Here is a 27,698-nt window from a genome sequence, read left to right as displayed (position 1 = left end):
GCTTAAAATAATATTCGATGGGTACATACGACTGAATCATGTACCGCACTCTTGAAGAACAGTTCGTGTAGCTTTTCTACCAAAGGCGGAGAAGATCGATCACGTGTATCCCAAAGACTATAGACCCATTAGCTTGGAATATAAGGAGTATGCTCTAGGAGTCTTCTTGGACATTGCCGGGCTTTCAATAATGTTGCAAAATGGGCAATTATGGATGGTCTTAATTACATTAAAGTACATCCTGCCTTAATCAGATGGATCGGCTGCATGTTAAATTGCAGAAAGATTACATCACAATGGGGATTGTACGAGGCCACGAAATCAGTGGACAGGGGCACGCCGCAGGGAGGGGTGCTATCACCTCTGCTGTGGACGCTGGTCATCAACCAACTGCTCAGGCAATTCGATGAGAGACCCGTAAAACTTACGGCTTACGCAGATGACGTTGCAATTGTCATAAGTGGAAAGTGCCTTCCAACGATTAGTTCTTTGATGGATCGGGCGCTTTGCGATATTCATACCTGGGCATCTATTGTCGGATTGAAAGTCAATGCGGAGGAGACGGATATGGTCTTATTTACAAAGAGGTACAAGGTTCCAAATTGGACCAAGCCTAAGTTAGGAGGGGTGACCTTACAGGAGAAACCTTGCACAAAATATTTAGGAATCATCTTAGACAGTAAGCTGTCATGGAAGCTCAACGTGGAGGAGAGGCTCAAGAAGGTCTCAACGGCACTCTATGCATGTAAAAGAATGCTGGGGTGTACCTGTGGCCTATCGCCCTCTCTTTCTCATTGGGTTTTTACAGCGATTGTAAGCCCTATTCTATAATATGGAGTTCTTGTTTGGTGGAAAGCCACACAAAAAACAACATACCTCAAAAAATTAGAGGGGGTATGCAGACTATCGATGGTTAGCATTACGGGAGCCCTGAAAACAACCCCGATGGCTGCACTGTATGCCATTTTGCACATCCCACCTGTAGACCTGGTAGCAAAGAACAAAGCGTTAACGACCGCAACCAGGCTCGGTGATTCGGGGCAGTTTGAGCGCCGACCATATGGCCATAGTAGTATAGCGTCAGCAATTCCAAGACGAACAGACTACATGATTCCCTATATGCGCTTCGAGGGAGATCTTAAGGCCACAATAGAGGTGGACGGTTGGCGCAAGGGTGCGCAAATAGCGGACGAGGCGATACATGTGTACACCGATGGTTCCAAAGTAGTGGAAGGAGTAGGGTCTGCGGTATACTGCGCTGATCCGGAAATAAAGACATCCTACAGGCTGCCGGATTACTGTAGCGTTTTCCAAGCGGAAATATTAGCCGTAACCAAAGCAGTAGAAACCCTGGAATAGAATAGCTTAAGCTGCAACCGTGTTAACTTTTATATTGACAGTCAAGCAGCAATTAAGGCAATAATCTCGCATAGCACAGCATCCAAATGCGTGTTAGAGTGTAAGCAGTCTCTGGAGAGAATCGGTACAGGGAGAAGCATACATCTATATTGGGTCCCAGGGCATATGGGAATAGATGGGAATGAAAAAGCGGACGAACTAGCTAAAAAGGGCGCATCCCTTGAAGCTTGCTCCGTAGATGTCCCAATTAGATTGGGCGAGATTAAGCGAAGTCGAGAGGTGCACATGATCGACCAAGCGGGAAAGGCGTGGGTTCAAGCGCGGGGCTGTAAAGTGTCGAAGATTATGTGTAGGTCTTACAACCTTAGACTAACACAGTTGCTCCTATCATTAAAAAGAGAGGACTGTAGACTCATGGCGGGTATTCTGACTGGCCACTGCCTGCTGGCGTTACATGCCTTTAAACTAGGGTTGGTCAGTGATAGCAGATGTAGGAAGTGCGGGTTGGAGGAGGAAACGATCGAGCACGTTCTGTGCTCGTGTCCTGCACTTGCCAGGCTAAGACTCCAGCTATTAGGAGTGATACAGCTGTCAGATCTGGAAGCAGCAAGTGGCTTAAGTCCTAGGAAGCTTCTAGTATTTGACAAGAGGACGGAGTTATTTTATAACATAAGTCCTGGTTTTTGATAGGTTTTTTCAGTTTGGTCGTTAAAACTAGCTTTTGGTAACACTTCGGACTCAATCAGTCTATGTGAGGTCCTCATGGACCGGCCAGTTCAACCTACCTACCTAGTACAAAAGATAAGCACTCTATAAACCTCGGCGGTTGACGAGAATTCAAGGCTTGATGAGAATTCAATTTTCTATTAGGTAGACAAGTGGAAAAAAATTTGAAATATATACCTCCATATCTTGACCTAGGTATGGAACTTTTTTTAGGTAATATTTTCATATTTTTTCGAAATCGTAGTAAAAAGTTATATGCACTACATTACTCCTTACGTTTAAGGTTGATGGAAGTATGTCTAACAAACTACACAGGAAAAGCCAAAGGCGCTGAGCTCACACGATTGCCCTGAAGCTCTCTTTAGCTTTGAATTGTTGTCGGTTATACTATTTCAAACGTCTCTACCCATTGTTGGTTGGCACATCCGACCATTTAGCAGACAACTCATTCTTATATTAAGATAATGAAATGTGATAATTTATATGCATACATTAAGTATATATGTAGGTATTTATGCACTACTGTCGCTTGAAGGTCACTCAAGGGTACTTAAGAGAATTGAAAAAGCTATGCTTGGCTCTACATTTCGAAGTTTGATTTTACTCTGCATAAACAAGTGTACAAACATATCTACTTTTATACATATTGAAATACATATAAATATCTTTTTTATAGCCATTCTGCTATTTTTATTGAACTTTTGAAGAAGTTTAAGTATGGCAGTAGGGAAATAATTTCAAAGTCCATAAAATTTCAAATTAAAATATGCAAATTCCTTGATAAAAGTAAATCGTATTTGATTTAATTTAATAAACTTAAATCTGACTTAATTTGCATAATATTTGTTGTTTGCATTTGGGAGTTTAGTTGTATCTAATTCTATCAATTTCAAATAATTCTCAGGATCATGTGTTCTTAGAATTGAAATAATAAATATTTAAAATTGGATTTTTTATATGTGATGATATTGAAAAATATTTGTAGGTGTATAAAAACAAGCAGGGAAGTTCTAGTTCGGGCTAACTCGCATATTGTATAAACTGCTGTGTGTCGTTACAGGGGAACACAATTTACACCGATTTCACAAAAGCTTTCGTTTCACACGATACCATATCGTACGCATAGAATTCTATTTAGTTTTCCTTTCGTGGGCGAACTCATATCTTACCAAATCTTCCTCCTCTATCGCCTCTTCCGGTGTGCCTCAAGGCAGTATTCTTGGCCTGCTCTTGTTTGTTCTTTTTGTCAACGATATTAGAACATTTTGGGACATACTAAATTTCAGCTCTATGCCGATTACCTTGAAGTTGCTTAGCGAATTCTCTCTTTGTCTGGCGTTTATCGGCTGCAAAATGTCCTCGCAAATATACCCAAGTGGAACATCAAAAATAAACTGTCCCCGAATATGAATAAATGTTTTCATATCACCCTGTTGAAAACTCAAAATTGAAATAACTCAAGTAACTCGATTCTTCACAATCTAATTGTCTTCAGTTGAGGCACTCTCTCATCTAGTAGTGACTTTGGTTTCACTTTTGTTAATCTCGTAAATTATGTTATTCCCAAGACATATGCCAATTTAGCTTTTTAAATGTGATATGCGAAAGATATTCAAGATCCTTTTCCGAGGAAATCCTTTTATACTTGTCTTGTCCGGTCGAAGTTGGAGTACGTTTCTTTTTTCTGGAACCCTTTTTATACTTGTCATTCTGGAAGATAAACAAGTGTGCAACGCAATTCCACTAAATTTGCTCTCTTGCTGCTCCTTTCGCTGATACTTTTCCATCCTATAACGGCCAATGTTTACTCATGAACTTGATATCCTTTGCTAGTGGCCGCACAATTAAGTCCCTTATGTTCATCTATGACAATTATTAATGGTTTAGTTGACTGCCCAGCTTTGCTAGATCAGATAAGCTTAAACGTCGAGATGTGGCAATAAAAGTGTTTTGAAGTGGTTGTTATCGAAAATTTATCGATTATTTATCGTAAAGTTATCAAAATAGTAACAAAAAATTACAGATTTATTATTAAAAAGTTATCGATTTTTGATCGACTTTCTATCGAAAATTTATCGACTTCTTATCGGAGCATTATGATTTTTTATCGGCGTGTTATCGATTTAGCAACAACAACTCATCGGTTTGTTATGAAACAGATACCGATAAAAGTTGAATATAAAATCGATAACATATCTCCCCCGTGATAAAACAAGGTTAGGTTATGCTGGAGTGAATGCCCGTGAGCACACTAAGGCCAGTGACATAAGCCCCGTTGTGACACCAAAAAAAGACACCACTACCATTCCTCTTCGAACCATTTTGAGGACCTGATAAAGGCAACTAAGTTCTTGATGTCATACTCCACAATCTGGCGCAGATTAAATGGGGAGATACGAGAAAGTGCTGCCTTACACCACTTAGCGACGGACAGTTTCTGATGAGGTGAACCACCCTTTCTTACACTTCATCCTATTTACAACTCCTGCAGCAACGACAATAAGGCGCTCATTATATTTCTACATGCCTACCTATAAGACAGTGTTCAGTTAGTGCTCCTAAAAACGTTGAAATTTTATCCCTACTTAGGGTGTAAATGTTACGCGATCCTTTAGTATCTCATTTCGGCGAGGTTTCCTTCGATGTCCGAATCCCCGGTATTTTTAGTCATCTTTTATGGGCTTGATGGTGCATTTGCTCCCTAAGCATTAGCTTGCATGTGGAGAGGGTTATACCTACGCGTTCTTTGTCAGCAAGAGTCTGCCTGGCGGGTTCATCTGCAATGCAGTTTCCATCGATATTCCTGTGTGTACACTGCTGGGCCATCTCTTGAGGAGATTGGCGTCAGTTAGTGTTAGTTTAGAACTGAACGAATAAGAGTCAAGAGGTTTGAGAGCAGCCTGGCTGTCGCTGAAAATAAATATTTTGTAGCCGATATTGTTTCCCCTACCCTAACTTCGGCTTCTATGCTGTGTGATGAAAGACGTTACAGAGATCGGGTAGTCTGAAGGAGAACACCATTTATGCTTATCGTATTAGATTCATGGAGTTCACCCAACAAGTTTACGACTGGCCACCATACAACTATTCCATACAGCAGTAATTATAAGTAATCGCGGTATAAATTCTCCAGCATACATTGCGACTAAGTCCCCATTTTTTGCCAATGGCCCTTTTTCTCGTATATAATACAATATCCGCCTTCTTTTAGCTCTGAATGACGTTGTCCTTCAAAAAAATCTTACATCTATAATTTTTAGCAAAAATTACAGAATATGGTAACTAAACCTTAATTCTACAACATGTTTTTTGTTATCACAGATTTTTCGGTACTTTTATAGGTAGCTATTTCGGAGGAAAAAAACTACTATGAAAAAACCTCCGCTATAAATCTTAGAAGCTAGTTTGATTATCTTTACATAAAATACTAAACCTTAATTATAAAAATTTGAGATTAAAGTATTGTCAGACATACTACAGCGTATTTTAAACCGTTCAGTCATTTTTTGAATTTGTTCATTTATCATATTTACATTCCCTATGAAGTCTTCTAGTGGAAAAATCCCAAGGTAGCCCTAGCATCATTTTGAGAACTTTGTTTTGGCATATTTGCAATTTTTTAATATGCGAGTTTGCAGTTATGCCCCATGCTGGGCAAGCATATAATATTATAGATAGGAAAATGGAATTGTAGATTACTAATTTATTTTCCTTGCTCAAATTGGAGTTCCTATTAATAAGAGGGTATAGCATTTTGATAGCTATATAAACTTTTTCTGTTATATATTTAACATGATCGCTGTAAGTGAGTTTTTTATCAAAAATTACTCCGAGGTACTTAACAGATTTCTCCCATGATATTTGATGAGTGCCAACCTTAACCTGGTGCTAGGCAGATAACAAGGACTTCTTTTTCTGGTGAAAAAGATGGCTTGTATTTTTCCAGCATTCAGCTAAATGTTCCAATTATGCATATAGTCAGAAATACTACGTACCGCACGCTCCAGTTTTGCTACAATTTCATCGCCGATTTCATGCGAATAGAATATACCAATATCGTCAGCGTACATACCATATTGGCAATTTTCAACTTGTGGAAAATCTGAACAGTAAATAATATATAACAGGGGGCCAAGTACTGATCGCTGAGGAACTCCAGCGGGTAATTCAACGATTGGCCAAAAAACTTTTTATCAGCTTTACGATATGCAGAGGAAAGTTAAAGCTGATTAACTTATGAATCAATCCATCATGCCAGATTGAGTCAAAGGCCTTTTCAATGTCAAGTAATATTAAACCAGTAGACTTCCTGTCACCAAAACTATTTTTTACCTGATTGGATATGCATTTTACCAAATGCGTTGTACTGTGATACTGCCTAAATCCGAATTGTTCATATGGCAAAATTTGGTATAAGTCAATAAATAGACATTATTTGTGTTTTATGACTTTTTCAAAAATTTTAGATAGGGAACTTAGGAGGCTTATAGGTTTATAACTTTCAGCAATATTGTTTGGTTTACCTGGCTTCCAAATAGGTATAATTTTGGCTGTTTTCCAGGTCTTTGGGAAAATATTGCAATTTAAGGCAAGAATTTATAATATACGTGAAATACAGCACTGCTTCCCTAGGCAGATACCTTAACATAATATTTTTGACATCATCATGACCTGCTGATTTTCGTAATGGCACCTGGTGTATAAGGTCTTGAACCTGCTCTTCTGTTACGTATTCAGACTCGGGAGTGTCCAAAAACTGTGATTCACTTTGGTTTACTGATTGGGCTACTAAATTTTCTATCTGTGACGTACCTAAGTGAGCAGACGCTTTATGATTATTGAGAAATTTGTAAGCAAGAAGGTTTGCCTTTTCATCATCTGGGAAAACGATTTTATCATGGTCATGCAACGGTGGTATTTGTGTGTGCTTTTTTCGTAGCAATTTGCAAATATTCCAAAAAGTTTCGCTCCTTTTTTCGAGCGAGCTAAGCTTCTTTTTCCACGATTTATTTCTAAATTTGAAAATCTCACTTTGAATTTTTGCAGAATAGTATTCCACAAGGTCATTGTCTGACTTTTGCCTGTTTCGACTCCACTGTCGGCGATGTTAATTTCTGACCCTTATTATATTGACAATAAAATAAGGGAGTTTTAAAAAATTTGTTTTTGGCACTTTAAGCGGAACAGCACTTCTCATAGCAACATTTATACTATCATAGAAGACTTCTATATTTTTGTCAATCTCTTCAGTTAAGACAATATCATTGACATTTGTTGGTAAACTGTACAGTGCATTTTTGTGCTCTTTGTTTAGAACTTTGCCTAAGAATTTGGTGTTGTCTGGCAGGTTGACGCGCACCATTTTGTGGGGTGAGTTTAGCGGTGTTATTTTGTATCGCGTGTTACACTAGACAAGCTCACTTTTATCGGAGTTAATGCTGAGCCTGCATGAGGAGGGTTATAGGGAAACCCCTCGCAATACTATCTGCATCGTGTCGCATAAAGTTTGGCAAACTTGCCTCCGTAAGCAAAGCTAGTTCGTCAGAATATGCCACATTTTTTCCGCTCCTCTGCCTTGTATCTATTTAACACAAATTTACTGTAAGGTTCCATAAAAGCGGGGAAAGCACATTACCATGATGTGTGCCCATTGCGACGCAGCGTATTATATACTCATTCCCATTGAAGAGAATACTTTCCGAGTAGTTGATCAATCAATCCCACCAGGGGCTTATCCATATTAGATGTCAAATTATTCCAAAAACGTTTAAATTTCTTGTTAGCCTTAAGTCTAAAGTTTTTCATGCACGCTAACATTTTTGGATCGTAGTATACGCTGTTTTCATTCGTAATTTTTATTCAGCTATTTGCTCACTCTCAAATATAACGTACCTCCTGCCAGAGCCTTAGAACTTTTACCACTTTGTTAAGCTACAGCTCTACACTATGCTCTATTCATGTTCAGAGCTGGAGCTATTGTGGAGTATAAATTTCGTTGCAACTTCTCCTCTGGAGTAGCAAATGCAAACACTGGTACTATGTATATTCCTTCCTACTTACATGTACATATGTATGTGCTGCATTATTAAAATTTGTATAAATGCTATTTAAGTATACTGCATTCCTAACCAAATCCGACAAAAGTCAACCGCAGAATTTGCACTTCATGGAACAAAACAAAATAGTCGAAAGGAAAGCTTCAGGATATACGAAAATCTGATGCTATTGCTAGGTTGCTTGTGTTGATTTTTGTTGCCGTTGGCATATGTCGCATTCACACCAACTAACAACCGCTGCACAGCGATGCAACCACCGCTGCAATGACAACAATAACAACAATTGCAATAACATCTTGGTTGTATTAAAATCTCGCTAGCAACATACAAATTAACAATGACACTAACAACAATTACACGCATTAAATGCTTTGTTAGCAGCAGTCTCTCTGACCTTCTCACACCCTTCAGCGAACACGCTTGAGCAATATTTTAGTGCTAACTTTAGCTGCGCGATGAAGGACAAATATTTATAAAGCGAATACGGTTATATGACAGTGGAAAGGGTCCTAGAAAAGTGTAAGTTAGTTTTTGTTTTTGGGGTCTGGGTGGTTTAAGATGTGTGTAGTTGAAAACAGCAAAAGAGGTGCGTGTGTGCGTATCTTGTGCGTACTTTAATAACGGTGCCCAGATATCTGAATAAGGATTTTTATGATGAGGGCCGTTTGCACCACATCAAGGAGGGAAACATTGAACAACGTAATTATGTTACTTTAAGTTATGTTATGTCAAGTTATATTATGTTATTATAGGTTATTTTACATTGTTATATTATATTTTATTATGTTATGTTTGTTCTGTTGCTATGTTGTTTTATATTTTATTTTATTATATTATATTGGTTTATGTTACGTTATCTTATTTTATGTTTATGTTAATTTATACTGTTGTTACGTTATGTAATGTTATGTTATGATATTGTATGGTTTGTTATATTATGGTATATTCTGTTATGTTATTCACGTTGTGTTATACCATGTAAAATAAATAAATAAAAGGTGCGATAACCTGCGAAGGGATTTTAGGCCGAGCTCCTCCAATTCGTGTAGTGATCTTTTTAGTTTTTCCCACAAATTGGCGGGACGTGACCCATATATTTTAGGCCGACTCCGAATGGCATCTGCAAGCAGATGACCTTTCACAAAGAAGCCCTTCATGGCAAAGTTACATTCGGAGTGTTTGTATAAAACTTGTTCCAAAATTGTTGATGTTTTATCTTGTGTTATGTTGTGTAATGACAACCTTTGTTATTTCATATTATGTCTTGTTGTTTTATGCTATGTCAAGTTGTTTTATGTTATGTTATGGTGTCTTAAGTTATATAATTTTTATTGTTATGTAGTTTAATGTCATTTTTTTGTATAATGTTATATTATGTTATGTTACGTTTTGCTATGTACTGTTAACACAGCAACAACAATAACGTTATGTTTTATTAAGTGATGTTACGTTACGCTATGTTATGTTATGTTGCTATGTGGTGTTATGTTAAATTATGTCAAGTAATGGCATACTGTGTTCATAAATATAAGCACAAAACGATTGATTCGCTGTTGAAATGCTGGATTTAAGATCGCCATTTAGTGTTAAGTGCAATGTGATAAATACTGTCAAGCATATGAACGAAGTTGATGAAGTGGTCGGGAGACATTTTTACGCAGACATAAACAAACTGCAGCGAATAAAAGCTTAAAAGGTAAACAAATGTTAAGCAAATGTGTGATAACCTATGCCGTTGTTGTTCTAGCGATAAGGGCACTCCCCGAAGGCCTTGGGGAGTGTTATCGATGTTGATGGTCCTTTTCCGGATGCACTCACCCACCCCCTAGATCCAAGAGGGACTTGGGGTCGTCAGAGCCTCGGCTGTAAAAGAAACAGGATAGATGAGGTTGATAATTGGATTGGAGAAGCTATATATTGCGCTGGCAATGCCTTGAAACGGTTGCGCTGGGCAACCCCTTGATTCAATTTGGTATTTTAATTACCTCTGATACATCTGTCAGATCTAGAGCTTAAGCCCTAGGATGCTTCTATTATTTGACAAGAGGACGGAGTTATTTTATAACATAGGTCCTGGTTTTTGATAGGGATTTTCAGTTTGGTCGTTAAAACAAACTTCTGGTAAAACTACGGACTCATTCAGTCTATGTGAGGTCCTCACGGACTGGCCAGTTCACCTCGTATGACAAGCATACCTGCCGCGGGTATATTCTAAGCCCCCTAACCCACTGGGAGGTGTGATAACCTATCATATTAGAGGATACTGATATAGACTCCTGGGATTAGAAGAAAAATCAGTACCGATGGCCACCTTTATAATAGAACAAACACTGTCATACAAAACACATGCCGCACACGTTTAAGGTAGCTTCATCTACCAAAAGCATGTGGGCTCCTGCATTTTTGTCAAGTGTTTTCCGTAAGTATACATATGTATATTTATCTGTGTGAAAACACCTTTTTCATACACTTGTATGTAACGCTTCAGATTGATGTTCAAGTCACCTTGTCAACTCATCAGCATGTCAACACGCATCATATGATATAATATTCTGCCATACTCTCATAGCATTTGTTTTGTCACCACAGCAATGTTGCTAAGAAACTAGCGAACTAGGCATGTATGTTTGTATGTATATGCTTGACATACCATCATCTGGGATTCTTGGTGTTTTTCTTAGCTGTGGCTTAGCTTTGTAGTTACCTTTTACTATAGTAAACTATCGTTCGCATGCAAATGCGAAAGGCAACATATTAGAAGTGATATATTTAGATTTAAGTTATATATTTACATAAGAGGTTATATAGGTATGCGTTGTCGACTTAGGTTATATGATTATGCCAGCAGATATATATGCGTAACTCCTTACATAATATTTTACTAGAATAACATGCATAAAAATTATGTGGTGAATATTCGGTATGGTGAATGCAGGACTTTCCCACCAATATTTAAATTCGCATTCCATTTGTGTAATGAAAAATATTTGTAGAGCTTTGGACATTTTTTTTACAACTTACTAAAGTACTTGGCAGACTTTCTTCTGCCCGAAAATTGTTTGGCCTACATTTCGCTATCTATCCCCTTGTTTTTCACTTTATCTTCTCTTTTTTCTTATTCTTGTCTATTTCTTCTTCCAATTTATCTTCTTCCCGGAACACTTGCTTCGCCTGACTGGCTGATTTCAATATATTTGTTTTTATAAACCGCCACAAAGCTATACACAAGTAAAATATTCAAAATTGCATTCCTCTCTATAATAAAGATATAGAGAGATAATTGAGATGTTCTCCTGTCCGATAATATTCCTCCCTGTCATATATTTACTTTCTCAGTGAGCAGAGACATTTGTCCTTTCGAAGCTTCTGCAACAAAAAATTTATCTTCTTGCACTCCTCTCCATGCTTGATCCCTGTCTCTCCTCCGTATCTTCTCCATTCACATTCTCGATTTTCTTCTTTTCTACAACTGCTTAATTTCTCTACCTTAACTATCCTCTATATTTCTTCATCTCCCATCCTTCTCTTGGCTGCTCTCGCCATTTTCTTTTTCTTTCTCTTCGTCTCCAATTCCACCACTATCTCTTATTTTCCTTTTCTCTTTTTCAGCATCTGGATTTTTGAATACCTCTGCCTTTCCCCCTCGCTCTTCAACTTAACCCTTAAATGTTCTGGGATCACCCTGATTCACATTTTGTTCTAAATATTAGAAATGGGTCGACATATTACAAAAAACTTTATGAAACTGAGTTTTAAATTTGGATCTTCCGTTCTTTAGTTATATAAGATTAACTCATTTTACAGGCTGCCAACGGGCGCCAAGTGTTCACACCAAGGAAGTTTATGTCATCTCCCACCTGGTCCCTCCAGCGGAGTTGAGACGGCCCTCTTCCTCTGCTTCAATAGGCAGGTGCCGATAAAATTACTTTCTTAGCCGGAGCGTCATCTTTCATTCGGATAGCATGACCTAGTCAGCGTAGCCGCTGCGTTTAATTCGCTGGCCTGTGTTGATGTCTGCGTAAAGCTCGTACAGCTCATTATTAAATCTTCTTCGGTACTCGCCGTCGCCAAACGCGTAGAGGTACATAAACTTTTCGAAGAACTTTTCTCTCGAACACTCCCAGAGCCGCTTTTCTGATGTTGTCAAGGTTCATGCTTCTGCACCATATAGAAGGATGGGTACGATAAGTAATTTGTAGAGTATGATTTCCAATTGCCTACCTAGTCCAAAGTAGCATTTATTGGCAAGAGTGATTCTTCGCTGAATTTCAGAGCTGATGCTTTTGTTAGTGTTAATACTGGTTCTCAAATAAACGAAGTCTTTTACTCTTTCGAAATTATGGCTGCCAATAGTAGCGTCGTTGCCAAAGCGCATATGTGCTGACTCTTTGCTCGATGACAGCAGGTACTTCGTTTTGTTCTCATTCACCATCAAACCCATCTTTGCCGCTTTGATAAATCCTCCAGTTAAATTGTCCGATACGGGCTAAGAGTTCCACTTGACAGTTACCCGGGATATCACTATGGCGCGGGACCCAGATTCATAATCATAAAATAGTTCGATGCAATTTCAAGAATAGGTGTTAAATTTCCTAACCGTAGTAGAACTGGATAGCAATTCGGCCACCGCATCCTTAATCGTACAACTATCGCTTGGAAAACGCTGCAATGATAAGCCAACATAAACTTATGGCTTAGATTTAGCTCTTGACAAAAGACCCCCACCAACCATTCCATCGATTTACGTTAGTTTTTATTGAATAGAGAAATTTACTAAGCATGATCAGGCTTCATCTCTCATCAGCTTTACATATTAATGCGGTGAAGCTGGCAACCGGTACTTTATGTATGCATGCCTATTCTTATCCCTAGCCCTTGAAACATTCGTAGCAACTCTAATGCAAACGCTTGTGTTTATAAATATACAAAAACACTAAGTTTTTGCGCAAAGCATAATGAACACAAATATATGTTGACGTGCAAAAACTTTTCCTGTAACTAACATCATAATGCTTTCAATTATACTTCATTATTCTAAAATTTTGTTTAGACTTTCAGTTTAGCAGAATGGAAATTTCGAAGTGCAAAGATTTTTCATCAACATATTTTTATTGGTACTAAAAATATATTGTTCAGGGGGCCTACTCTGTATTGCGATGCGAAAGAAAAAATACGCGAAATCGCAAAATCGGTACTCTGTATCTTGACATTCGCATGTATATTTTGACTTTCGCATTCACATTTTGCCCATTCGCAATTTTTCTCCCTTTTTGCATTGCCGGCACTCTGTAAAGCGAAAGCGAATGTCAAACAGCATTCATTTTCGCATTTTTCTTGCTACAAGTAATAGGCATTCGCATTGTTCAAATATGTAAGTATTAATTGATGATTTTATAAATTGATATCTTTATATTCATTTAAAAATATATAGGACAACTCAAAAAACAAAACAAACACAAAAGCAACAATTTGTAATCCTAGTGGACTTAAAATACATAAATAAATAACAATTAAATCGAAAACACTTTTTTATAAAGCATTTCTATTTGAAATCATGTCATTTTTTATTTGTTCTCTGATACAACTAGCAATATTTCCCATTCTATGATTTTTCACGTTTTCTGCATTTATCACGTTCACTTCTTCCAGTTCAATTTCTGAACTGGGAGGATTTCTTCATTTAAATCAATCCTCTCTTCATTTAAATCGTTCCATAATGCTACAGAATCCTTTTTTTAATTTGTTCAACAAAAATTAATCGTTTGCCGAAATTGTAATCGCCTTGTTTCTTTTGTTATCTTTCTTTGAGTTTGGTCAGTGATGCATACTCAAGCAAAAAATTTGCGAAAAATAAAAAAGCGACATTGTTAGCGATGCGATAGCGCTACAGAGTTCCAATTACCTTTCGCATCGCAATTTATTTTCGCATCGCACTGCCTTTCGCATCGCAATACAGAGTAGGCCCCCAGTTGTTTTGCTAGCATTTTTTTTAGTGAAGAAGTAATTCTCAGAAATCATGGCAGTACTTGTAAGCTTAATTTAAGCAAAAAATTGAAGTACAACAAAATTTCGTTACGTATTTATTATTCCCAATATAAATATGCGGCAATTTTGCACAGAGATTTTAAAAATACTGGTAATGCGGCAGTTACTCACGAACGTACGTAGAAAAAACGTGTCAACTGACACGACCTAACTTATGAGTGTGCAATGTAAACGAAAACTCACCGACGTGCAACGCACATACGTTCGTAGCCCGGAACGTAGAAATCAAAACAATTTTGATTTTTGCCGTAAGAACGTGTCAGCTGATCGCTCTCTCACTAGACAGAGTTGCCTAGTAAACTTTTGTGCGCTAATTTTTGACCGGTTGCAGTTTTATGCAAAAACACCTAATTAAAATTTGAAAAATTGTGAAAATAATTCGAAATAATTATGTAAAAGTGCAGATTATAAATATGTGATCTATTTATATTTATTTAATATTAATTCCAGCCTTTTAACATCAAAAATTAAATTGGAAAAAGTTGACGTTTCCATAAGCATGCATGTAAAATGGTCAATGGCAACAGTGCTTATCTGTAAACAACCCTTCAAAAAACGCGAGTACTCTATAAATAATGTAAGGAATACTCCTTTGGGAGTATAGGACTGCTCCAAATCTAATCTGTATTCATACAAAAAATGTGCTCCAATTAACATTGCGATGTCCTAGGAGAGGAGTAAGTGATCCCACTCTCGCTTTGTTTGTGAGTATTCCATAGAGTACATACGTGAGAGTACTTTCCAAAGTACTTTCACTGTTGTACCCCATGGAGCACCCACAGAGGATCATATGCCAAAGTACTAAAGAGGAATTGTGTCGGAAAGAATTATCGAAGTGAATTTAATTTAAAATGCAAGTAAATGAAGAGGGGCAATACAACTTTTATATTTTATACTACGAATATTCTTATGTTATTTAGCATTTGCGTGAATAAAGAAACTAATATTTCTCTATACATACTTTAGTATGTATACATAAAACCAGTGCCTGTTGCATTTTATCAGAGTTGCCAAAGTAAAATTTTATTATTAGTTATTTGCATGCAATATTTTACTTTTGGCAACTCTGTTCGATCGTCATCGTGTCGTGATGACTGTCGTTAAAAAACGAGCAATGATCGGCTGATGGTGGTCCGCAAACGCATTGCAAAGGAGTATTGTTAGAGTACTCCAACATGAAGAAAATGGAACACGTAATCCAACAATTTTTGCAGGGAATACACACACAAATATGTTATGTACATGTACATAGACGCACACATTGATTCCTACGGGCTTAAGGGTTCGCTCAAACGTGTTTCGTACGACAAACGTGCATTCGTACGACAAACGTGCATACGTACGGCACACGTCGGTGGGTAATTGCCGCTTAAAACATAAATATCGAAAGGTATTAAACCGATAGGTCCTCTCAAAGATCAGCGCAGGCCATTACAAACATTTTAAAAAAGATAAAGTTTAGCGCTTAAATATCAAATTAAATCTGATACTAACACAGATGCCAAACTTGTATTGGTTGTGGATTGTTTAATGCTGCTGTGTTGCGAAAACGAGCAGTCCTACTGCAAACGAACTCAGATTTGATCTCGCGAGCAAACCAACGAAGAGCATGTAAATATGTTTGTACTTGTTTTGTTGCAAGTATATCTTGAGGTTCCGCAAATATGAGCTAATGTGTAATTTTCTTGGCTGATATTCAAAGTGTTTACAAAAAGAGAATACTATAACTTAAAAACCTAGGCAAAGAGGGATTTAATTATCTAGCGCATGTCTTCAACTTGTCCCTTTCCACCTTCTGCATCCCCAAAAAATGGAAAATGGTCAAAGTGGTTTCGTAACTAAAGCCTGGGAAACCAGCTAACATAGGAGATTCTTATCGTCCGATATCTCTCCTATCGCCAGTACCCAAGACACTCCAAGCCATTGTGCTTCCCAACTTTAATGCAAATGTGCAACTAGCCAATCATCAACATGGCTTTCGAAAATAGCATAGCACGACCACCGCGCTAAATGCCATTAGCACTCAGATAAATTGGGGATTAAATTAAAACCCCCACCATAGAACGGTACTCGTTGCGTTAGACCTGTCAAAAGATTTTGATACGGTCAACCATGGAACGCTACTGCAAGGCCTGGAAGGGTCTCCCCTTACTCCAAGTCTTAAAAGGTGGAATGCAAATTATCTGTCTGGTCAGCAAGCATCGGTGCAATTCAGGAACGTAACATCCAAACCAAGAAGAATTAAACAAGGGGTGCCACAGGGTGGTGTCCTGTCCCCACTTTTGTTTAACTTCTACATATCATATCATACCTTCACCACCAGAAGGACTCACAATCGTTTCTTCTCCGACGACCGCACAATAATGGCCTCAGACCAGGCCCACTAATCTCTCCAGTTTGTTCGCCTCGCTAAACCTGACACTGTCACCGACCAAATCATCGTCGACCTTATTTACAACATGGACGTCCCAAATATCGACCATTTTGAACATCTACTTCAATGGCACTACTACCCTAAAATCTTGGGTATGATGTTCGATTAGGATCTACATTTTGGAGAGCATGCAGTCGCAATTGTACCGCAAATCCGGAGCCGTAATAAAATCCTCAAATCTGTCGCCGGCAGCACTTGGAGTAAAAATAAAAAAACGCTCATTACCACTTACAAAGCAATTGGCCGGCCGATTGCATCCCGATATGGTATCCAAGCCTAAAGGTTACTCACTGGAAGAAAATACAGGCCTGCCAAAATATTGCCCTCAGAACCGCTACGGACTGTCTTCTTATGTCCTCAGAACACCATCTACCATCTCTCCCCGTTAGGGAGAGAAATGAAATTCTAACCAAACAGTTCCTGTTGGAACCTTGGCATCCCAACAGACACCTGATTGATGAGGCTACACCGCCCAGGGGCTTAAGAGGTCATCTCCGTAAGCATTATGAGGAAATACGGCATCTGATAACACAGCCATATGAAGCAAAAAGCACAAGCAGGTCATCAGTGTTACCCACGGGCAGACGTTGGACCTCTATGCCGTTACAGGACATTGATGACAATTTGTGATTGGTCGCACCTATTGGATGGAGCGAAGCACTGCTACAACAACAACAACATTACTGCTCGAAAATTTATTGGTTTTTTTGGTTGCAAGATTTGTGTGCACTACTTTGTTAGTTAAAATAGAATTTAAATTATTATAATAAAAATGGATGTTGCTTCGGTAGGGACTTTTATGCAATACAACGAGTCATTATGCAATACAACGAGCAACAGCGTTGACTACAAAATTAATTTTGATATGACTCTGAAAAGTGTAATATTGAACAATTACACCAAACTATGTAAACATTGCGCTGAGTTGTTGCTAAATTTGAAAGTATACCAAAATTAGTCTTGATATTACTTCGAACAATATTACCACTGCACTTCACTGGGAAGTGCAAGTGTGTTTTTTTTTTTTTTTTGCTTGTGAAAAACTTGAAGAAATTTTGATATATTTTTCCACTAAAAAATTGCTATTCAAAAATTTTAAAGACAGACAAATGGCCGCTGTGAAAACCGAATGTGTGGGCAAAACTTTGCCGATGAAGGAGTTGAGCTGCTCCCGATACTGATCTATCAAGAGCTATCCGTGATAAACTGACTATAAAAATTTTCTATGTTATACAAAACATTTAGCAGCGTGAGTCAAAGGAATTTGCATAGTGCAAAAGCGAATCCATTTCAACTCGACAATCAGTTCACCTCGTTGCTTTTGTCATGGTTTACGCTAAAAAAAAACTCATATGTAATAGCCACAATAATTCGCACAATAAACCAATTATTCAGCCGAATAAGACAAGGGCAGTTGATTTACGACTCACACAATGATACACCTTGCCGCTAGAGTAATCAGTTTGCAATGCTGTTTTTTAGTGTTAAAAAAAATCTATATGTAAGAATTTTTTAGAGAAACATATAGCAAAATACCGAAATTAACTCTTTTTCAAAATTTAAGACATTAATTTATAATATACTAGAAGACCTGGCAGACGTTGTCCTGCCCTAAATTTGACCTATCTGCATACATTTTTATAAGCTTTTTCCGTCTGACTGAATGTTACGTCAAACATTTATACTACAAGTTTTGTTCGAAACAATCAAGTGTGGCAACTACATGCGAGAGTAGAAATTGAGAATGAGCAGAGCTGCAACTGAAAGAATTGAGAATCAGTTTTGTGACTACTATTTTCATTTCTGTTTGCAAAGCGAAGTTCAAAACTATAAATTAAATAAATTACAAAATATAAAATTTGTGCGTTTAAAATAATAAAGTGTATAATGTTTAATGTGTGCCAGCATATTTGATGTAGCCCAATTGACGTTTGGTTAGTAAGTGCCACCGTGGGGTGATGGTAGCGTGCTCCGCCTGCCACACCGTATGCCCTGGGTTCGCACCCCGGGCAAAGCAACATCAACATTTTAGAAGTAAGGTTTTTCAATTAGAAGACACTTTTTCTAAGCGGGGTCGCCCCTAGGCAGTGTTTGGCAAGCGCTCCGAGTGTACTTCTGCCATGAAAAGCTCTCAGTGAAAACTCATCTTCCTTGCAGATGCGGTTCGGAGTTGGCCAATTTGTAGGGAAAATCAAGAGGAGCACGACGCAAATTGGAAGAGAAACTCGGCCTAAAGTCTCTTCGGATGTTATCGCGCCTTACATTTATTTACAACTTGTTTTGTTCATTTGACTGCTAAAATGGCCAATTACGAATCAACGATTTGTGCGCAGTTGATTCAACATCTTGTTGCGATGGATAAAAATTGACAGAAATTTCGGTTGAATTGACCCGTATTTCGGTTGATTTTACCAGCCTTTTTCTTTCAGTGTACATGTATATATTCAGTATTTCACAGGTATGAATTAAATATCAAATAAGGTTTTAATTTTTTATTTTTTTTGTGAATATTTTGTATGGCACGTTTACCGCTTTTACTCATTCAACAAAAAATTTAGTTTATATTGGCCCAGGGTCAAATGTAATACGCAAGTAAAAATATATATTTATTTACCTGCAAAGTTGCACAATAATTGAACAAATAAGAACATCCGAGTAAAAGCAAACACGACTGGCATTTTGCGCAATAAAAATTAATTAAAATTTGATTAAAATGTTAAAGTTTGGAGACACGGGACAAACATTTCAACGCCTATATACACATTAAACAAGATTTACACACAGGTGAAGAAGTAAGCTACGCAGTGCGGCAGCTGGCCTTCGATCAACGGTGGGCAGAAGAAGAACGAATAAATGTGCTTTTGCAAAAAAAAAACTTAACATTGTGTAAATGGATTTCATTAATATTCGAGGGACAACTATTCAGCAGCCACGTTTAGAGGGATGGATCAGAGGACAATTTTGATAGGGTAATCAAAAAAAAAATGTCAGGTTGTCATGGGTTTCAATGGGTTGTGTAGCGCAATTCTTTCGCAGGATTGGCAACTTAATTAACAGATTCACCAACTCAATTGTCTCCACTTGACCTACCCTAGGCGAACCCAATTTATTAAGCAAGTGGGGCTCTGTTGACTGAGATTTTGGGTGGTGCTATTTTCCGGAGCGTGCTGCATCAGTATCTGGCAAAGGACCATCAACATCGGAGAAACTCTCAAAAACTTTCGGCGAGTCTTATTATAAAGATCTTTTGCGGTCAGCTTACTTCAGCAAACATTAATGAGGGAAGACTAATGTCAATATGTTTCTTTACGCAAAGTTACGCTCAATCATTAAACTGAAGCACTTACGAAAACACGAAAAGATTATGAAACTCACGAGATCATAACATCAATAGAATAACTCGAAAGTATTTTGTAGATCTACACCTAAATACGTGGAGGAACAATAGCATGTAAAACTTTAAACTCACCACGGTAACCAAAAGTATGTTTCGAATGCTACCATGCAACTACACATTTTTCTCACAATAGCGGGCCTTAATATTTAAAGTTAACTTTAATGTGTTTGTACTATGATGTTGAGTTGTCTCAGTCCCCAAATAGGATTAAGTTCAATATTGTATCAGGGCATCCAGTTTCAAAGCCTTGGCAAATGAATTCAAAATCGATACTATGTGAGGCTCCGGGATGTTGTTGCTATAATGTCAACTGAGACTCTTATGTTTCTTAAAGTCATGCATTATGTTGTAGAGGACGCATGGAGAGGCAGAAGGTAAAAGCAGTTTGAAAAGCCTTCAACTAGTACCAAACATTCTGTGTAATCGATCATTTTTTGCGCAACTCGATGAATATGGCGAAAGTAGCATTGCTGCTGGGTTACACAATAGATACTAAGTATGACTAAGACAAATAATCATTTGGTCATCGTTAGATCTGTATAGCCTTTCCTAGCTCAAAACGGAACTTTTAAACTCCCTCCTTTGGCCTCCGTGACTGGAAAGCAAATATATGTTTTAAATTCATCATGTCATCAATATCACATGTTATATTAACGGCCGGGGCAGCAACAACAACATGTTGCAGTGTGGATTTTACAATTAATGCTCATCTCATGGTTCTGGCCTACAGAACGATATGACTTACTCACTTTAAAATATTGCGAGAACTATGATTTTTGGGTGAGTTTGCCATGCTTCTGCATTGATTTAGAAAAAATAAAATAAGTCGTATTTGCACCTATTTTTTAACGCCTATGGAACTACAACGTCAGCACATATATTTGTTCATGCGAGTGAATTCAATTATGCGTATGGAAAAACCACACATGTGATGATGATGTTAGTGTGTGTGTGTGTTGACAATGACAAAATAATTGTTGTTTTAGTGACGACTAAAATTTCGTTATGACAGCTGTTGCTTGTTCGTGAAGCATACCTCATTATGAAATCAACATGAGAAAGGCTGCCTAGCCTAGAAATCAGCAATAACAATTTGTGTGTATGTATTAGTGCCGACGACTACTGAACGTGAGTTACACCGAAAACAAAGCAAACAAGTAAGGAAGGCTAAGTTCGGGTGTAACCGAACATAACATACTCAGTTGAGAGCTATGGAGATAAAATAAGGAAAATCAATCTGGGGTAACCCTGGAATGTGGTTGTATAACATGTGTATCAAATGAAAGGTATTAAAGAGTATTTTAAGAGAGAATAGGCCATAGTTCTATGGATGAACGCCATTTAGGGATATCGCCATAAAGGTAGACCAGGGCTGACTCTAGAATTTGTTTGTACGATATGGGTATCAAATGAAAGGTGTTACTGAGCATTTTAAGAGGGAGTGGGCCTTAGGTCTATCGGTGGACGCCTTTTCGAGATGTCCCCATTAAGGTGGACCAGGGGTGATTCTATAATGTGTTTGTACGATATGGGTATCAAATGAAAGCTGTTAATGAGTATTTTGAAAAGGAGTGATCCTTAGTTCCATAGGTGGACGCCGTTTCGAGATATCGCCATAAAGGTGGACCAGGGGTGTCTCTAGAATGTGTTTGTACGATATGGGAATCAAATGAAAGGTGTTACTGAGCATTTTAAGAGGGAGTGGGCATTAGGTCTATAGGTGGACGCCTTTTCGAGATATCGCCATTAGGGTGGGCCAGGGGTGACTCTAGAATGTTTGTACGGTATGGGTATCAAACGAAAGGTGTTACTGAGCATTTTAAGAGGGAGTGGGCATGAGGTCTATAGGTGGACGCCTTTTCGAGATATCGTCATTAGGGTGGGCCAGGGGTGACTCTAGAATGTGTTTGTACGATATGTGCATCAAACGAAAGGTGTTACTGAGCATTTTAAGAGGGAGTGGGCATTAGGTCTATAGGTGGACGCCCTTTCGAGATATCGCCATTAGGGTGGGCCAGGGGTGACTCTAGAATGTTTGTACGATATGGGTATCAAACGAAAGGTGTTACTGAGCATTTTAAGAGGGAGTGGGCATTAGGTCTATAGGTGGACGCCTTTTCGAGATATCGCCATCAGGGTGGGCCAGGGGTGACTCTAGAATGTGTTTGTACGATATGGGTATCAAATGAAAGGTGGTAAGGAGTATTTTAAAAGGGAGTAATCCTTAGTTCTATAGGTGGACGCCTTTTCGAGATATCGCCATAAAGGTGGACCAAGGGTGACTCTAGAATGTTTGTACGATATGGGTATCAAACGAAAGGTGTTACTGAGCATTTTAAGAGGGAGTGAGCATTAGGTCTATAGGTGGACGCCTTTTCGAGATATCGCCATTAGGGTGGGCCAGGGTGACTCTAGAATGTGTTTGTACGATATGGGTATCAAATGAAAGGTGGTAATGAGTATTTTAAAAGGGAGTAATCCTTAGTTCTATAGGTGGACGCCTTTTCGAGATGTCGCCATAAAGCTGGACCAAGGGTGACTCTAGAATGTTTGTACGGTATGGGTATCAAACGAAAGTTGTTACTGAGCATTTTAAGAGGGAGTGGGCATTAGGTCTATAGGTGGACGCCTTTTCGAGATATCGCCATTAGGGTGGGCCAGGGTGACTCTAGAATGTGTTTGTACGATATGGGTATCAAATGAAAGGTGGTAATGAGTATTTTAAAAGGGAGTAATCCTTAGTTCTATAGGTGGACGCCTTTTCGAGATATCGCCATTAGGGTGGGCCAGGTGTGACTCTAGAATGTTTGTACGATATGGGTATCAAACGAAAGGTGTTACTGAGCATTTTAAGAGGGAGTGGGCATTAGGTCTATAGGTGGACGCCTTTTCGAGATATCGCCATTAGGGTGGGACAGGGGTGACTCTAGAATGTTTGTACGATATGGGTATCAAACGAAAGGTGTTACTGAGCATTTTAAGAGGGAGTGTACATTAGGTCTATAGGTGGACGCCTTTTCGAGATATCGCCATTAGGGTGGGCCAGGGGTGACTCTAGAATGTTTGTACGATATGGGTATCAAATGAAAGGTGTTACTGAGCATTTTAAGAGGGAGTGGACATTAGGTCTATAGGTGGACGCCTTTTCGAGATATCGCCATTAGGGTGGGCCAGGGTGACTCTAGAATGTGTTTGTACGATATGGGTATCAAATGAAAGGTGGTAATGAGTATTTTAAAGGGGAGTAATCCTTAGTTCTATAGGTGGACGCCTTTTCGAAATATCGCCATTAGGGTGGGCCAGGTGTGACTCTAGAATGTTTGTACGATATGGGTATCAAACGAAAGCTGTTACTGAGCATTTTAAGAGGGAGTGGGCATTAGGTCTATAGGTGGACGCCTTTTCGAGATATTGCCATTAGGGTGGGCCAGGGGTGACTCTAGAATGTTTGTACGATATGGGTATCAAACGAAAGGTGTTACTGAGCATTTTAAGAGGGAGTGGACACTAGGTCTATAGGTGGACGCCTTTTCGAGATATCGCCATTAGGGTGGGCCAGGGGTTACTCTAGAATGTTTGTACGATATGGGTATCAAACGAAAGGTGTTACTAGCATTTTAAGAGAGAGGGGGCATTAGTTCTATAGGTGGACGCCTTTTCGAGATATCGCCATTAGGGTGGGACAGGGGTGACTCTGGTATGTTTTTGTACGATATGGATATCAAATTAAAGGTATTAATGAGGGTTTTAAAAGCGAGGGGCCCTTAGATGTATATGTGAAGGCGTTCTCGTGATATCCACCAAAATGTGGACCAGGTGATCCAGAAAATCATCTGTCGGGTACTGCTAATTTATTTATATATGCAATACCACTAACAGTATTCCTGCCAAGATTCCAAGGGCTGTTGATTTCGCCTTGTAGAACTTTTTCATTTTCTTCTACTTAATATGGTAGGTGTCACACCCATTTTACAAAGATTTTTCCAAAGTTATATTTTGCGTCAACAAACCAATCCAGTTACCATGTTTCATCCCTTTTTTCGTATTTGGTATAGAATTATGGCATTTTTTTCATTTTTCGTAATTTTCGATATCGATAAAGTGGGCGTGGTTATGGTCAGATTTCGCCCATTTTTTATACCAAGAAAAAGTGAGCTCAGGTAAGTACGTGGGCTAAGTTTAGTAAAGATATATCGGATTTTGCTCAAGTTATTGTGTTAATGGCCGAGCGGAAGGACAGACGGTGGACTGTGTATAAAAACTGGGCGTGGCTTCCACCAATTTCGCCCATTTTCACAGAGAACAGTTACCGTCATAGAGTCTATGCTCCTACCAAATTTGAGAAGGATTGGTAAATTTTTGTTCGACTTATGGCAATAAAAGTATTCTAGACATACTAAATGAAAATGGGCGGAGCCACGCCCATTTTGAAATTTTCTTTTATTTTTGTATTTTGTTGCATCATATCATTACTGGAGTTGAATTTTGACTTAATTTACTTATATACAGTAAAGATATTAAATTTTTTGTTAAAATTTTAATTTAAAAAAATTTTTTTTTAAAAAGTGGGCGTGTTCTTAATCCAATTTTGCTAATTTTTATTTAGCACATATAGAGTAATAGTAGTAACGTTCCTGCCAAATTTCATCATGATATCTTCAACGACTGCCAAATTACAGCTTGCAAAACTTTTAAATTACCTTCTTGTAAAAGTGGGCGGGGCCACGCCCATTGTCCAAAATCTTACTAATTTTCTATTCTGCGTCATAACGTCAACCCATCTACCAAGTTTCGTCGCTTTATCTGTCTTTTGTAATGAGTTATCGCACTTTTTCGGTTTTTCGAAATTTTCGATATCGAAAAAGTGGGCGTGGTTATAGTCCGATATCGTTCATTTTAAATAGCGATCTGAGATGAGTGCTCAGGAACCTACATACCAAATTTCATCAAGATACCTCAAAATTTACTCAAGTTATCGTGTTAACGGACGGACGGACATGGCTCAATCAAATTTTTTTTCGATCCTGATTATTTTGATATATGGAAGTCTATATCTATCTCGATTCCTTTATATATGTACAACCAACCGTTATCCAATCAAACTTAATATACTCTGTGAGCTCTGCTCAACTGAGTATAAAAATTATACAGAAATGCTTTGATGAATCGGTTAAGGCAGCAAAAGACAATAAGAGATTGTGAAGTGCAGGAGGCAACTGTAGCGCTGGTGAACACCGATTAATTTCGCAATAACAAAAATAGCAAAAGTTTACTCTTTATTGTGCTTCGCACTTCGTTCGGTATGTGGGTCGCATGCCTTTAGGCCATTATATGTAAATATATGTATATAGATATATGAATGCATACTAGCGTGGGCGTTTTGCGCACATACATACATATTTATATGCTTTTACTGTCAAAATTGACACCAGGATTTCACACTTGGCGACCATGAACGTGCTTGCTAGCGTTGGGCCATCGACGCTTGATTCAGGGTGGATGCGTATAACTATATAGCTATTGATGTGACTGTGTGAAATTTTGGTCGTTTCACAAAAATGTTAGGGTTAATAGGCTCTTCAAAAACTAATTAGAAAACGATGCAAGAAGAATATATGTATGTAGCTAACGCAATACATAGTATTAAATATTCGGTTGGAATCTGGCTGTTATTTTGTTTGGATGTTAATAGCATAGGGATAGTATTACTGCTTTTGAAAGCTATTTAATCAACTTTCATTAGTGCTGCATTCCCAATAAAAACTAATCCGGCGCGAGAGGATTTCTAGGTTCGCTATCACCATAATACGAATAGTAATAACTCCACCACTCCCAAACAGATCGAATCTGGTTTACTGGTAACTGGACGGTGAACTGTGGAACTGTTTTGTATTAAGGCCGAGCTTCTCAAAGCATAAATATACTCATGCCTAACTACTGCCGAGGAGCCATCTTGATTAGAAACATTTTTTTCCAATTGAAATAACATTTTTCTAAATTGATGATGTTACTTTGCCCGTGATTTGAACCCAGGATCATCGGTCTGGTAGGGGTAGCACGCTAGCACCAAGCCACGATGGCCGCTGAACTGTTAGAAGTTCGAAGCCTTCGCATTAGTTTTTGACAATTTTATTTTTTTTTTTGAAGAGTGTTTCAGATTTTCTTGCACACACAAAAATTTGTTAACACCTTGTATGGAGGGAAATCTAAAACACTCTTTAGAAAAACAAATTGTCAAAAACTAATGCCAAATTTGAAGGAGCCATAATTTGTAGTCTCTTGGACTACAATTTTTTTTACTACATAGCTGCATTCCCAAAAAAAAATTCATAGAATCTTCGTAAAATTTTCTCAAATTTTCGAACTTTTTCGAAAACGATTTTGGGATTGATGACATTTGTTACAAAGAATTGCCACTGCTACTTATTTGTTCACTGCTGTATGTCAGACTATCAACAGAACACAGTTAACGAAAAAGTGTTATGATGGTGAAATAATACGGAGTTTTAAGGCAAGTTTCTCTTCCGATTTCCGTCGTGTTCCTTTTCGCTTTCCATACAAATTGGCGGAATGGGACGTACATGTTTTACGCCGACCTCGATTAGCATCTGCAATTTTCATGGAAGAAATGCACTCGGAGTGTTTGCCAAATCACTTCCGAGAGGCAATGCAGAATATTTAAATTTCATAGAACGACATTCAGTTTCATCATTTATATCGATTTATTAACATTTTTTGTTCGTTTAAAATCAAAACAAAACAAAAACAAATTTACACTTTAAGATAATGAAATATTATTTCTTTATTTATCTCATTTACGGCGAATTAATCGAATTTCCACACAGGCATACACAAATTAGTTTACGCTTATGTTTTATAATAACGTTTACATTTAACAAAAAACATATGTATGTATGTAACTTGTTTTGGCTCTCCTCTCATACCTTCTAACCAATTCGTTTCAGTAGAAGCATCCGCATGTGATATTTGAGGCACGCACTAAAGCCAATAAAGGATGCGCCAATTCCGGTAATTTGGATTCGTGGCGTTTGTCACGTCGTACGAAACATCTATCAGCCGGTGTCATCGATGAAATTCATCCGAATGGTGCGGGCCGTTATAAACGTGATGTACGCGAAGCAACAAAATACATTGAAACTGCAATTATTGTGGACAAAGCAATGTTCGAGAAGCGTAATGGCAGTACACGTGCCGAGGTTATACATGATGCTATACAAGTGGCGAATATCGCAGATTTGGTAAGTAAATAATTGATTTAGAAATTTTTATTAATTGAAAAAATATATCTACGACCATATTATAACATGTTAAACTATATTTATGATACTTCATCGATACTTAGTCAAAACACAAGATCTCCTGTTCGTCGTACTTATGTGAATCAATTTTTTAATTGCAAACTATGAAAAAAACTTTAATATTACTATTGAGATTACTCAAAATGTAGCAAAAATTCCTCCTCAAAGTTCCGATCCAAAAAACTTAATTTAATATCTTGCTTAAGCATTTACTATCAAAACGTTAAAGGCTTAAATACTAAATTAACTGACTTATATTTGAAAACCATTCACTGTAACTATAATATTATTGCTTTTACCGAAACATGGCTGAAACCCAATGTTTTAAATTCCGAAATTTTTTGTGGTGAGTATCAGACCTA

At 38.0% G+C, this 27,698-nt stretch overlaps 1 protein-coding gene across 28 annotated transcripts in view; it reads left to right on the top strand.

The window, feature by feature from the left end:
* mmd (mind-meld) overlaps nt 1-27,698 on the top strand; it is a 1,228,927-nt gene that overhangs the window by 974,985 nt on the left and 226,244 nt on the right. For all 28 annotated transcript variants that reach the window (XM_067784016.1, XM_067784007.1, XM_067784005.1 and 25 more), the window contains one exon: nt 26,986-27,276. In XM_067784016.1, the coding sequence (XP_067640117.1) occupies nt 26,986-27,276 (291 nt within the window). The remainder of the gene's footprint in view (nt 1-26,985; nt 27,277-27,698) is intronic.

Source organism: Eurosta solidaginis, chromosome 4 (assembly GCF_040869045.1).
Source record: "Eurosta solidaginis isolate ZX-2024a chromosome 4, ASM4086904v1, whole genome shotgun sequence".
NCBI lineage: Eukaryota > Metazoa > Arthropoda > Insecta > Diptera > Tephritidae > Eurosta > Eurosta solidaginis.
This window is presented reverse-complemented; position numbering and strand designations above follow the sequence as displayed.